The 15,463-nt window shown below is 41.7% G+C and overlaps 1 protein-coding gene across 29 annotated transcripts in view; it reads right to left on the bottom strand.

The window, feature by feature from the left end:
• PPP1R12B (protein phosphatase 1 regulatory subunit 12B) overlaps nt 1-15,463 on the bottom strand; it is a 206,036-nt gene that overhangs the window by 79,399 nt on the left and 111,174 nt on the right. For all 29 annotated transcript variants that reach the window (XR_011535279.1, XR_011535275.1, XR_011535276.1 and 26 more), the window contains 5 exons: nt 8,603-8,693; nt 5,522-5,725; nt 3,434-3,623; nt 3,243-3,355; nt 2,146-2,187 (listed from right to left, as the gene is read on the bottom strand). Coding sequence is in view for 24 of the 29 variants with exons in the window: in XM_070602193.1 (XP_070458294.1) it covers nt 2,146-2,187; nt 3,243-3,355; nt 3,434-3,623; nt 5,522-5,725; nt 8,603-8,693 (640 nt within the window). In the remaining 5 variants the exon portion in view is untranslated. The remainder of the gene's footprint in view (nt 1-2,145; nt 2,188-3,242; nt 3,356-3,433; nt 3,624-5,521; nt 5,726-8,602; nt 8,694-15,463) is intronic.

Here is a 15,463-nt window from a genome sequence, read left to right as displayed (position 1 = left end):
CAGCCCTAGAAAGTCTTCTTACCCGTGCTGTTGTTACTGACACATGGGCGAGAGGTTAAAGAAACTTCTCTTGAAATCTTTAAGAGGCGGAAAATAAGAGTCTGTACATACTTGGAATCATTTTAGTTATAACCCTGCCTGGAGACATAAGTTGGAGGTAATACCACTGAAACTTTCCTTTTTACCCTTAAAATGAAATATGATTACTGTATAATTCCATACACACAAGATTCAAGAACAGGCAATGCTAACCCGTGGTGACAGAAATCAGAAACAGGGCTGCCTCTCGGGAAAGCAAAGGAGGTACAAGGGAAGTTCTCAAGGCGTTGGAAAAGTTCTCCATCTTGATTTGAGTGGTGTTTATACCAATGGATACAATCGTCAAACCCATCAAAGAGCACACTTAAGATCTGTGCATTTACTGATTGCAAATTATATCTCAACTTAAAAACTGATGTCTGAGTCTTGGGAGGAGTTAACTTTTTTTTTTTAAAGATTTTATCTTTTTCCTTTTTCTCCCCAAAACCCCCCGGCACATAGTTGTATATTCTTCGTTGTGGGTCCTTCTAGTTGTAGCATGTGGGACGCTGCCTCAGCGTGGTTTGAGGAGCAGTGCCATGTCCGCGCCCAGGATTTGAACCAACGAAACACCGGGCCGCCTGCAGCGGAGCATGCAAACTTAAGCACTTGGCCACGAGGCCAGACCCTGACGAATGACTTTCACGTCAAACCTCAACAGTTCCCGTTTTTCCTCACCCGTCAAAGCACCTTTTCTGTAATTTTAAGTCAATGGTCCTAAAATGAAATTCTCTGGGAAGCAGTGGATCAAGAACATCTTAGTTTCCCTTCTTTGGTGGCCTAGGCTAGGATTTTCCCATGCCAAGTAGTTTGAAAAGGCAGAGACAGAGATTTCCACTGACAAAGACATTCCACGACAACAAAGCCTTCCTTGCTGCAATTCCTTTTATGGACCCAAAGGCCTCTATGACCCTCTAGGGATCACGGTACATTTCCGTGCTCTGTAATCGAATACTCAGATCCTCTCTTTAGGTGTCTCCTAAGTCCCCAAAGCGACTTTCCTACTTTCCCTCTTTCTGTCTCCACAAGTCTTTCCAAGCCCCTTGAAAAACTGAAGCATGGCTGCTGTTTGCGCGCATACAAGCGCACACACATGCACGCACACACACTCCCTGGCCTGAAGGAACCTCCATGGGGTACTGCCACGTGACACGGCTCATTTCTGTGACGCAGCCCCAGCCTCACTCAAGGGCAGCTCTTGCCTGCGTCACCACCAGTCCCAGGCATTGCTTTTGCAAGACCACCACTGACTGCTCTGGATCTTGACTGAAATACAGTGGGTCAATGACATAATACAGCATTTCTATTTCCTCTGCCAAAAATGAGTTGTTAATTTTCAGTATGGGTTATATTAAATATATTCTGAGAACATACTGTCAATTAACTAACTGTAGGGCACAAAATGGCCATCTTTTTACACAATTTCTAATAGAAACACATGCAGTCTCAATTCATTTAGTCAAAGCCAAATGCCTTTCTTCCTGAAAAATGGTATTAATAAGAAAACCACTAACTTTCTATCAGGCGTGAGTGGCTTACAGGAACCCAGAGTCTCAGGAAACCTGGGCCCAGGCTGTCCATTGCAGAGAAAAGCTGGCTCCCAGGGCTTAAGGGGTCTGAGGTATCCAAAAGCCAAGGGGTTTAAGCTTATTTCAAAGTCAAATATACATGACTTCTGGATTGTGCCCTCTTTCCATTCCTCACGCTTATGACCGTATTTGTGTGGATCCGTAAGAGAAGGCGCACCACTCTTCGCCTTCCCTCCAAAGACTCCAAGTCCTTTACATGATCCAGTAGTATGCTCATGGGAGAGAAAGCAGACAGACCCTATAATAACCATGTGCGAAATGGGCAGTAGGCATAGGAAACTTGTTCAAGAGCAGGGGTGTTGTCACATAATGTCAGCAAATACCACCAACTGCGCTGCCACATGCCTCAGAGGAATGCCCATCTCCAAGCTCTCCCTTGGCACAGATCTGCACAGGCCCCGCTCTTTCTTCTGTTGCAGCTATGCGCACACGAGCACGGCTGAGCCACAAGGGACATGCCTCACTGGCTGTTGCTTACCCACGCTGCTCTGACCTCTTCAGAGACATCAGTTTCATCTTCCTGCAAAGGAAGGAGGAAGAAAAACAAGAGGATGGATCATGGTCACAGACATCCTCGAAAGCAACAAGGTCAGCCCCATCAGTTACACCTCTTCCCATTTCACACACGAGCAATGAGCACCGGCTGCTGAGTGATGCACTATGACTGCTGCTTTTAACAGTTGCCACAGGCGACAGCTTAGGAGCATCACCTGTAGTCAGAAACGTCAAATGACCAACAGCTGAAAAAAGGGCCTCTTAAGAAAGACGGACTTTATTTCACCTCTGTCAGTAGGCATCAGTCTATTTGGTCCTATAACAGTGAAATACTTCTAGCTAAAGAATAGTTTCTGATAGATGACTATTACTGTCTCGTTTCTTGTTTCCCTGAATGGCTTATCTAATTTGCAAATAAGTCACTGGTAACCAGGAATCTCTTGATTATCGGCCACTGGATTTTTCAAACGCCAATAACAAAGTGGAGTGAGAAGGGTACAGAATGAGAGGGCAGATTAAAGTACTGAGTGTGTGTTTGGAGTTAGTAAGCACTGGTGCACCTGTCTTTATCTTCAAGCCAAAGTTAATGTTTTATATTATTTGTTCCTTTTTTCCTTCAAAAGAGTAAAACTGAGTAGATGAACTCATGTTACTTCCTTGAAATTCTTGCAGTGCTCCTGAAATATTGAGTCAGAATCCCAGCTTCTGTGGGGTTTTGGGATCTTGTTGACTGACTGACTACATGACTTTCAGGGGCTACTGGGAGGACGGCTGAGATACGGCGAGCTTGCTCCACTCGTCCATGTGGCTGTGGTCAGTTTCTGATGTCCTCGTTCCTCACCAGTTGTTCACTGTGTGCCCACCATGAGCTCAGCATTGCTCCAGGAGCTGGGCGCCCAGCAGGAATATACCAAACGAGTCCCATACTGGGTGAGTCTTTCTTCTTCTTCCCTTTTTCTCAGTAATATTTCTGGACAATCTGTAAGACTCATGGCCCCATGTGGGACCCTTTGGAACTCAACACAAAGGATGGCAGCCAAGGACAACATGAGATGTCCCAGCACAGACCAATCTACTTACATCCTTTGTCCAGAAATTGATGCCCGTGCCTCTTCGTCGCTCCTTGGGCCGCCTCCTCTCACGGACGGACAGCCTATTAGAAGACTGGTCGTCCAAATCTGCTTCTTCACTCTCTGGCCAGAGACAGAACAAAGGACGGGTCTTAAGCATCTGGGGCATGTCCACTGGGGAGAGGTCTGGGCTCTACATACCATTTTTGTCCATTTCCTTTGCAACTGCAGTGTTTGTGGTCGTCTCTGAACTCTCAGAATCAGGGACTGAAGACCTACTTGTCCGTAGCAGATGGGAACTGGTGTAGAGAGAGGGTCTTGATGCAGAAGGAGACACTGGTGTTGTGGGTTTGTCTGGCTGAGCTGGACACCTCAGGCGATGATAGACAGGCTGGAAGTAATCCAGAAGATGAGACGTTAGAGGTCAGGTCCAACCAAAGGATAGGATAGCAGGTTTATTAAAAACGGGCTTTCTGTATCGAGAGGCTTGTTGGTAGTAGATGCTCAATAAGCAGCTATTGAGCAGAACTAGTTAGGTAAGTAGCCAGAACAGAAACAGCTTCTGGGCTCCTATTCTGAATATACCACCATGTTGATAGCAGCCAGGGAAAATCATTCCTAAATCGACCATAGGACACTTGGTAGCGCTAACCTTGTTAATAAAAATTCCTTTGATTTTGGAATGAAAATAGGAAGGATGACGGCCTTTGAAGATGGAGTGCTGAAAGGCAAGGTTTATATAGGAAAACAGAAAGCCAAGGAATATGAAGAATCATACTGAGTTATCTGAGAACAGAGACCAAATCTGAGCACTCTGCAATTTCTGAATACTCCACCAACTGGCCATACCAGGCTTATTGAAACTTTAAATTCAATTCCCACTTTCCCCTTTGAATTTTTTTTTCCTGCCAGTTAGGACAGATAGATCTGACAATAAGCCTTAATTTAGTTTATTTAAGATGCAGAGATAGAGAAATTCTTACTACACACAGAGACTGTATACATTTTTGTTTATAAATTATAAAGACAGAAGCAATAAAATATAGTAAGCTTTGGAGTCAGATAGAACTTGATTTAAATTCTGGCTTCAGCATTTACTAGCTGTGTGACCTTGAATATATTACTTAACTTCTCTGAGCCTCTGCTTCCTTCTATGTAAATAGGGATACTATCTTCCCCAGAGACGGTTGTGAGGATTAAATGAGATAATGTATGTTGGGTGCTTAGAACAGTACCTAGTAATAAGTACTCAGTAAACAGTAGCTGAAAAGACAAAGCAAACAACAGAACCTCCGTTAGTTTATGCAGCCTAGCCATTCAGAGTTAGAGCCAGATGGAGATTCCTTTCTCCTACAACTATGGGGACCGTGAAATTTATCATCCCAACTGGGACACTTCTGAGAGTGAAAAGGGGTGGTATTGATAATTACACAGAGATAACAGGTGTAAATGGAAGCCTCTCAGGTAAACCAGGAGCTACGTTCACCCTAGATATAACCCCGTGTCTTTGACTTCCAACTCAACTCGAGAAACGGAAAATGAGTCAAAATGTCCATCCCAAAGCGACGTCCTCTGGCATGGGGCCAGGGGTGCTTTGTAAGCTCCTGGGTTTGCAGGAGTTAGAACAACACACTGATGGTTAAGACAGCGAGCTGTGGAGCCAGACTGCCGACATGCACACCTTTGCGCCACCGCTTCCCAGCTGTGTGAAAAGCTGGGCACGTTACCTAACCTCTCTGGAACTCAGTTTCCTCATATTTAAAATAGGAATAATAATATCTACCTCAGAGGGTTTCTTTGAGGATTAAACAAACTAATACATGAAAGAGTTAAGATAACGCCTCGCATACATCCTCAATAAGTGCTTGTAGTTCTATTTGCATTTTATTATACCATGACTTCTTTTTTTGAACAGAAAGACATTTATTCTGTAGGTAAAGAATAAATGTAGCTAAATTTAGTTAACTAAACTTATCATGGTAATCATTTCACAATACATACATATATCAACTTATCATGTTGTACACCTAAAACGAATATAATGTTATACGTCAATTATATCTCAACAAAACTGGAAAAAAGAATAAGCATTGGTTAATTCCCAGAGAAAAAAATGATCATTAGGGACTGACATCCTCTGAATTCTCTGTCACACAGGTGCGTCAACTAAAGACAGACATGAACAGCATCTTCTATGAACTGCCCACTGGTCGAATTATCAGTGAGGAAGAAATTCCCCAGATAAGCACCCTGCTTTTCCCACAGTCTGTGCCAGGAAAACGGGCTTACCTCTTCATCCAGACTCCCGCCCCAGGGCTGCCGGCCCTCCCCAGCTTCCTTCCCTGGGACTGCCGAGGGCTCATGCTTCTTGGTGCTCCCCTCAAGCCCTTCAGTGCCCAGGGGCTTCTGGCCTGGCTGCTCCTGAGCTTGCCGCTCCGCCCTCGACCGGCTGAAAGTCCTCTCTGCTTCCTGCAGGTCTGTTAGGGTTACACCCTGGAAAATATCACATGCTCAGAGAAGTTTCGCTCTAACCGTGGAATAGCTCTTGATGAATAAGCAAGGAAACTCCCTAAAAGATCTAACAGCATCAAATTTCAAATGAACATCCCAAAATGTGTGAGGTCATTTCAAGCAATACACACTTAAAACAAACACCTCAGTGTGCAAAGAACCCAGGCCTGAGTCTAGGTACATTTCAAACCATACTTTAGCTTTTCCAACGTGAATTCCAGAAAACAGGTCCACACTGATGCCCACCTGCTGTACACGTACCTCTTCCCCACCAACAGTTCTCAACATCTTTACCTGAAAGCTCCCCACCCTCCCAAGAGCAAGCGGTTACCAACAGAGGTTTTCTAAACAGCAGATACTAGAAAAACTCAATTTTTCTAGAAATAGAAAGAAAAAGTAGGCCCCAAAAAGCAAAAATTCAGAGCCAGGCTAGAACGACAGCAAAAAGGAAACCCCCCCTCGCACCCAAACTAGCTTTTCTCTAACATCATTTCCCAAGTAACTCAGGGAATCACACAGCGACATTCCAATGATTAATGCTCCCTCGGGCTCAGAGGAGCAGCAACACAGAAGAAAAGCAAATAATGAGGAGACGTCCAGAGGAGGAGGAGAAAAGGAGGAAGGAAGAGAGCCAGCCGACTCTAACGCCAGCAGTTAGGAGTCAAGTTCCCTGGAGAAGGAAGCTCCAAAGTTGAAAAGCAGCTGAGCAGGTACTATATCCACAACTAGCTTTTATTTTTCATCATTGTCTCTTAATAAGGAACTATTAAATGTCTTCAAGAACCGGAACTACAAAGACAAAGCAAATGATTCCTGTACTCAAGGAACTTCACTGTTGGGGAAAAGACCTAAGAAAACAGGTAAGTATAATGGAATGAATGCAAGTATCGAGACAGGAAGACATGACTCAGCAATCCCACTTCTGGGTATACACCCAGAGGAAGTGGAAGCAGGGTCTGGAGGAGATCTTTGCACGCCCACGCTCACAGCAGCATCATTCACAGTAGCCAAGGGGTAGAGGCAACCCACATGCCTATCAACAGATGGACGGGTAAACAAAATGTGGTGTGTACATACAATGGAGTACTACTCACCCCACAAAGGAAGAAAGTTCTGACATGCTACAACATGGATGAACCTTGAGGACATTACGGTAAGTGAGATAAGCCAGTCACCAAAGGACATAGACTGCATGATTCCACTTATATGAGGTCCTTAGAGGACTAAATTCATTGAGACAGAAGGTAGAAGGGTGGGTGCTGGGGCTGGGGGGAGAGAGGGAGTTCCTGCTTAAGGAGTACGACCTTTCAGTTTGGGAAGATGAAAACGTTCTGAGATGGATGGTGCTGATGGTTGCAAAGCAAATGTGAATGGACTTAATGCCTCTAAACTGCACACTTAAAAATGGTTAACATGGTAACTTTATGTTATGTATATTTTACGACAATAAAACAAAACAGAGCATGAAAGTCAGTCTTGGTCCTCCTGGAGGTTACCTTCTAAGAGGGAAACAGACCATCATCGACGACAACACAATAACAACTGTCATAATCACTACAAAGGAAGGATCCCTGACCTGCCTTGGGAGGTCAGGGAAGACAACAAGGCTGTTTTTGCTGCTTGCAAAACATCTCTTTTTCAGTCCTCGGCTTTCCTACTTGACCTCTGCAGCCTTTAAATCTGTTGAACTGCACTTTTTCCCTGACTTTTCACTCACTTCCACATTGTGGTTTCCTGCTTTACTTCTCACCTCTCTGGCTGCTCCTTTTCATTCGGCTTCATCAGCTCATCTTCTCCGCCTCCTTAAATAATGCCAATCCATCACTTTCTCTCGTTCTCACTGCTGTTCCAATCTGAGTCTGTGCTCCGGTCAGCTCCAGGGTGGACGGCTATACAGGTTCCTAACAGATCTTCTTGCTTCCAGGCCTGACAGACATTCTCCTGCCTTCCACTCCTGCCAATTCTCTGCGTGGTGATTTTTGCGAAGTCTAATATAGATTATATCTGACTCTTCCTTACTTCAACGGCTCCCTTTTGGATTCTTTTTATAAATCTTTATTGAATATAACCCACATATCATAAAATCCAGCCTTTTAAAGCATACGATTCAGTGGTTCTTGTTATATTCACAGAGTTGTGCAATCATCACCACTATTTAATTTCAGAATATTTTTATCACCCCAAAAAGAAACTCCAAACCATTAGTAATCACTTGCCATTCCTCCCTCTCCAGCCCCTGGGAAGTACTAATCTACTTCCTAATTCTCTGGATTTGCCTATTCTGGACATTGTCATAGAAATGGAATCATGTCTGGTTTCTTTCAGTTACCATAACATTTTCTTGAGGTTCATCCATGTTGTAGCATTAGCATGTATCAGGACTTCATCTCTTTTTATTGACAAATAATATTCCCTTGTAGGAATTTTTGTTTATCCAGTCATTAGTGAAGGGAAATTTGTTTTTTTCCTACTTTTTGGCTATTGTGTATAATACTGTTATAAACATCTGTGTACAAGTTGTTTTGTGGACACATATTTTCCTTTCTCAAGTATATACCTAAGAGCAGAACTGCTGGGTCACGTGGTAATTCTAGGTTTAACATTTAGAGGAATTGCCAGACTGCTCTCCTTTAGGGATTCCTAAGATGTGGTCCCTTAAACACAAGTGGAATGATTAGTCTTGTGAAGGGAAGGAGATGAACCTGCTCTGAATTCACTCGATTCTATGCAGTATAAGATTTAACACAGGTGACAGCTTGTAGTACAGGCTGGAATAACGTACTCGTTTTACTGTTTTTAATTGTAGCTCCAATGGAAAGGGAGATAGACAGACAAACATAAAAAAGAGGTCACACTCACTTGAGTAGACCTTCGAGTCTGTCGAGCTTGTCTGGAGCGCGCTTTCCGTAAAGACTCTGCCTCTTCATCGCGCACAGGAGTCAGATACGACCTGCAGAGGAGGAAGGGCAAGACCTAGAGTAAGACCTTCGCCACACGTGCTGAGCAACAGCAGGTGCTCCACATACCGAGTGCTGTCCACACTCGGAGGATGAAATGACGGGAATGCTAGCAATGAAAATTACATACTCCCAAGACAGTCTCTGCAAACGTACTACTGTTCATGCAGAATCATATCATCTGTAAAATGAGAATTTTATCTCCTTTTCCCCCATCTTTACAATTTTTATTTCTTTTCTTGCCTTACTGCTCTGGCTAGAATGTCCAGGACATGTTGAAAGGAGCGATGACAGCAGGTTTCCATGTTTTGTCTCTGTCTTCAGAGAGAAAGCCCTCGGCACTTATCATTTGCTGTGATGTCCACTGTAAGATTTCTGTAGACACCGCTCCTAGTGACAGCAATTCCTTTCCACTCCGACTGGGGGCAGGCTGAGAGGGTTTTGAAGTTACCTGTTTTGTTTTTAATCATTTGTATGTGCTAAACTTTATCACGTGCTTTTCTTCCCCATATACTGAGATTATTGTTTTCCTTCCTTTTTCTGTTAACATGCTGAATCACAGTGAATAACTTTTGAATGAAAACAACACTGAATTCTTGGAGATAAGTTCAACTTGGTCATGGTGCATCACCTTTTTATACAGACTTACTTGTTATACAGATTGAGCATTATTTAGTTTAGGATTTCTCCATCTGTGTTCATGCAAGAAATTGGCCTGTAATTTTCCCTTCTTATAATAATTACCTGGCCAGGTCTGGGGATTAAGGTTATGCAAGTTGGGAAGTGTTTTCTCCCTGTCTATTTTCTGTTAAGAATTTGTGTAAGATTGGGGATATTTTGTCCTTAAATAATTGGAAGAGTTCATCAATGAAGCCATCTAGCTTTAGAGTGTTCTTTATGGGGAAGTTTTAAATAATGGGTTTAATTTCTTTAACAGATTTAAGGCTATTCAGATTTTCTGTTTTGGTAATTTTTTTTTCACGGAATTTTATCTATATTTTCACAGTAAGTGGCACAAAATTATTCATAATAGCCTTACAATATATTTTAATTGTCATTTTAATATCTATATTAACTGTTCTCAAAATTTTTGGTCTTAAGACGCATTTAAAAAAATTATTTAGGACCCCCAAAGAGCTTTTGTTTATGTGAGGACATACCTATTTAATATTTATCTTATTAGACATTAAAATTTAGAAATTAAAAATGTTTTATTCATTTAAAGATAACAGCTCTATTACATGTTAACATCAATAACTTACATCTTCTATGAAAAATAATTTTCCAAAACAAAACAATTTAGTAAGAGTGGCATTGTTTTACATTTTTGTAAATTTCCTTAACGTTGTCTTAACAGAAGGCAGCTGGACATTCACCTACGCTTCTGCATTCCACACGCTGCCGTATGTTGTTTCAGTTAGAATATACAAAAAATATCCAGTCCTGCACTGGTGTGTAGCTGGAAAAGCAAGGAAGGATATTATAACAGCCTTGTCAGATAATTGTGGATATTCTTTGATACTCTATAAAAACACAAATCGTATTTTCTTAAAGGTTAGTTGCAATGTTGAATCTGAAACCATGTTAACATACTTTTCATACACTGCTACACTGAAATTCATTGGTCTATCCTGCACTTTGAATGGCACTTGTTACCCAGACATGATTTTGGAACATCATGCATTGGTCATTTAGAAAATACTGGTGCTATTCTAAATGCTGACACATTATACAACAGTAATTTAAAAATCACATGCTTTAACACAGAAGTTAAGCTCCTTGACATTGGTCTTGGCAATGATTTTTTGGATTTGACACCAAAAGCAAAGGCCATTAAAGCAAAAATAAGCAAATGGGACTTTATTAAACTAAAAGTCTTCTGCACAGTACAGGAAACCATAAACAACATGAAAACACAACCTATAGAATGGGAGAAAATATTTGCAAATCATATATCTGATAAGGAGTTAATATCCAAAATATATAAAGAACTCATACAACTCAACAGAAAAAAATCTGATTAAAAAATGAACAGAGGAACTGAACACTTTTCCCAAAGCAGATATACAGATGGACAAGAGGTACATGAAAAGGTGCTCGACATCACCAATCATTGGGAAAAGATGCAAACCAAAACCACAACGAGATATCACCTCATACCTGTTAGAATGGCTACTATCAAAAAGACAAGAAACAAATGTTGATGAGGCTGTGGAGAAAAGGGAACCCTTGTGTATTGTTGGTGGGAATGTAAATCAGTGCAGCCACTATGGAAAAAGAGTATGGAATTTCCTCAAAATATGTAAAATAGAACTACCATATGATCCAGCAATCCCACTTCTGGTATTTATGCAAAGGAAATGAAATCACTAACTCAAAAAGATATTTGCACATCCATGTTCACTGCAGCATTATTTACAATAGCCAAGATATGGAGAGCACCTAAGTGTCCATTGACAGATGAATGAATACAGACACACAATGGAATATTATTCAGTCATAAAAAGGAACGAAAGCCTGCCATTTGCAACAGCATAGATGGACATTGAGGGTATTATGGTAAGTGAAATAAGCTAGACAAATACTGTACGATTTCACTTATATGTACAATCTAAAAAAACCCCAAACTCACAGATACAGAGAACAGATTGGTGGTTGCTGGAGGTGGAGAGTGGAGGATGGGCAAGTGGGGAGAGGCAGCCAAAAGGTACAAACTTCTAGTTGTAAGATTAATAATTCTGGGGATGTAATATGCAGCATGGTGACGAGAGTTAATGAGATCGTACTGTATATTTGAAATTTGCTAAGAGAGTAGATCTTTGGGGCCGGCCTGTGGTCGAGTGGTTAAGTCCACACGCTCCGCTTTGGTGGCCCAGGGTTTCACCAGTTCGGATTCTGGGTGTGGACATGGCACTGCTCATCAGGCCAAGCTGAGGTGGCGCCCCATATAGCACAACCAGAGGCACTCACAACTAGAATACACAAGTACGTACTGGGGGGCTTTGGGGAGGGGAAGAAGAAGAAGAAAAAGAAGATTGGCAACAGATGTTAGCTCAGGTGCCAATTAAAAAAAAAAAGTAGATCTTAAAAGTTCTCATCACAAGGAAGAAAAATTTGTAACTATGTGTGGTGACAGATGTTAACTAAATTTATTGTAGTAATCATTTCATAATATATTTATCAAATCATTATGTTGTATACCTAAAACTAACACAATGTTATATGTCAATTATATCTCAGTAAAAAATAATAGTAAAAATTTAAAAAATCACGTTCTTTAATACCACCTTTGATCTCAGAACATATTTACATATTGGGAAGCAGTCAATACCATTCACAGTGACAGATACAAATTTTCCAAAATTCTAAAATTTCCAAAATTTCTGCTTGAAATTTTAAATTGGCAAGAAATACTTGAAGTGACAGGCTTACTTTGTTCATTTTCAAGAAAATGTTTGCCAAATACCCGAGTCACTCTTCCAGGTAAAAAGCGTGTTCCATGAAAGAAGTAGCTGGTTCCTCTCTTCTCTTCTTCTGGGATTCCAACTATACTTAACGTTAGAACCTACTGGCCATGTTCATTTATTTGTTATGCCTTTTTGTATTTGCCATCCTTTTATCTCTCTAGATTTCATTCTGGATATCTTCCACTGTCCCATCTAATTAGTTCATGAATCCTCTCTTCAGCTGGTCTACTATTATTGAATTTCTTAACTTCAGTTATTTTATTTTTCAGTTCTAGAATTTCCATTTGATTCTTTTAAATAGATTGCAGTTCTCTGTTGAAATTCTCCTTGTGTTCTAATTTCTTGAACATATTAACCATAATTATTTGAAAGTCCATGTCTGACAATATCAATATCTGGATCTGCTCCTACTATCTGTTTTTTTTAGTCTTTTGGTAAATCAGTCTTATTTCTTGGTATGTCTTGTAATTTTTGAATTAATGCCAGACATTTCTTTTTTTTTTACTGAGGAAGATGGCAACAGATGTTAGCTCAGGGCCAATCTCCTTTTTTTTTTTCTCCCCAAAGCCCTAGTACATAGTTGTATATCCTAGTTGTAAGTCCTTCTAGTTCTTCCATTTGGGATGCTGCCAGAGCATGGCTTGATGAACCAGCGAACCCGGGCTGCCAAAGTGAAGCATGAGACCTTAACCACTACGCTTCTGGGCCAGGCCCAATGCTAGACATTTTTTTGGGGGGGGGGAGGGATTAGCCCTGAGCTAACGTCTACCACCAATCCTCCTCTTTTTGCTGAGGATGATCGGCCCTGAGCTAACATCCATGCCCAGCTTCCTCTATTTTATATGTGGAACGCCTGCCACAGCACGGCTCAATAAGCCATGTGTCGGTCCACACCTGGGATCCAAACTAGCAAACCCTGGGCAGCCAAAGTGGAATGTGCAAACTTAACCACTGTGCCACTGAGCCGGCCCCCGCAATGCTAGACATTTTTAATGAAAAAACATAGTGATAATTTGATAATTGTTGCCATCTTCCAGAGAGGATACTCTTTTCTTCTTGGCAGTCAGGCTAAGGGAATGCTTCTCACACTTTCACTTGCAGTGAATCACTGGAGGGCTTGTGAAATACAAATTGCTAGGCTCTACCCCCAGAAGTCCTGATTCAGCAGGTCTGGAGGGGGACTGAGAATTTGCATCTCTAACCAGTTCTCAGGTGATGCTGCTGATCTGGGGACCACACTTTCAGAGGCACAGGGCTAAGGAAAATTGCCTGAATCCACTTTGAGACTGACTGAGCTGACTGGCAGCGAGGCTTCAGCCTGTGCAAGGGCTGGTCTACTTCCGGGAAGCCCTTACCTCTGGCACGTAGCCCTTCGTGGTCCCAGATACTGGGACCCCCTCTTCCTGAACTCCCATATCTGTTCCCTCAGCTCTGGGAGACTACTGAAAGTCGTGCCCATTTCTTAGCCTCGCAGACACTGCTGCGCTAATGAGCACACGCCTCAAGGGAGAAGCAGAGCCAAAGCCTGGGTTCACTCTTGCTGATTTCCTTCTCTCCAGGATCTTGATCCCTCAAGACTTCATTCCTGAGTAATCTCCCATACCTTCAAAGGGATTTTTTCCCTTATGTTTATCCAGTTTTTCTAGTTATTTTCAGTGGGAGAATTTAGTCTAAAATAAGATATGCCATAGCCTGAAGCAGAAGTCCTCCACCAGGCTGTATTTTAATAGTCGTATTTTTCTCCTCAATGTGGATTAGCAAATTGGAATTCTGATACAGATATCAATCCACTGTGTATTTGGTAGGTTTGAATCCTTCCTTAATATATTTCTCTCCTCTGGGCAGGAACTGAAAAACATTAAGTCCTAAAACGTGTGAAGCTGTGGACCAGACCTCAGAATGGGTGGCCACCCTGAGGACTAAGTCCCCATGGAATCCTGTCTGGGCCGCCAGCCAGCCTGTTCACATGTCATTTCTACCTGCAACACACAGAACATCACTATTATATTTAATTCTTGACTTCAGCTCTTCTTTGCACACTCGATAGAAGCCACTATGAAAGAGTGAGCTTCAAACTGCCTTATCCCACTGCCTACTCTAGAGAGCTTTAATGAGCAAGAGAACAGAGTTGGTAAAAACAAGTCTGGTAGCTAAGATCAAGAGACTTTTACCTGACTTGGAGTCTTAAATATTTGAAATCATACATGTTTTTCATGGGAAAAATTAGAAAAAAGACAAAAATGTGAAAATAAAAATAAACTAAAATTTCACCACATGAACATAACCCCATTTTTATTTCACTACATGTATATCTAGATTTTTATCTATGTATGTATCTATCTATATAATGATATAGTGTATATAGTTTATTTATTCCTATTCAAAATTTTTTTGGTGAGGAAGATTGTCCCTAAGCTAGCATCTGTGCCCATCTTCCTCTATCTTGTATGTGGGACACATCCACAGCAAGGTTTGACGAGTGGCGTGTAAGCCCATACCCGGGATCTGAACCTGTGAACCCCGGGCTGCCAGAGCAGAGTGCATGAATTTAACCACTACGTCACCTGGCCGGCCACTATTGTTTATTTTTTAAAAAGAAATATCATCTACATTTTGTAACCAGTATCACTATGAGATTTTTATAAGTTATAAGAAAAAAAATCTTTGAAAACAAAACACAGAAAACTCCAGTACTTGAATTTGTAAACATTTTTGAGGAAGGAAGGAACATTTTCATTCATTTTTCTTTACCTAGATGTGGAGTCCTGGTTCAGAGAGGTGACACCCTCACTCATGGCTGCCTTGGGGACACACTATGTTTTCAGCAGAGCCCAGTTCCTCATACTTCTAAAATCCAGACCAGCGTGAGCAAACTATGGTCCTTGGGGGCAAATCTGGCGTGCCACATTTTTGTAATTAAAGTTTCATCCAACTACAGCAGCAGAGTTTAATATTTGCGCTAGAGATGAAATGGTCTGCAAAGTCTAAAATATTCACTATTTGGCCCTTTACAGAAAAAATTTGCTAACTCCTACACTAGACCAAACCCACACTCAACAGACTTGGCTCTTTCTGAGAGGCATCAGAGGCATCCATGAACCTGAGTGCTACACGGTTCTTCACTGAAAGCCATCAAAAGAGGACAGGTCTGGGCTCACAAGACAGTATCACAGAAAGAGCCACGGCAGCCACGGCTTTCCATCCGTCCCTCGGCCTTCTGGCATGCAGACAAAACGAGGCCAGCACCCCAGTTCAGTGGCAGAGGAAGGGACTCCAATGCCAAGTCCTTTAATTAC

The sequence above is a fragment of the Equus przewalskii genome, chromosome 31, assembly GCF_037783145.1.
Source record: "Equus przewalskii isolate Varuska chromosome 31, EquPr2, whole genome shotgun sequence".
In the NCBI taxonomy this organism is placed as follows: Eukaryota; Metazoa; Chordata; class Mammalia; order Perissodactyla; family Equidae; genus Equus; species Equus przewalskii.
Note: the sequence above shows the minus strand (reverse complement) of the source record. Positions and strands in the feature narration are given on the sequence as shown.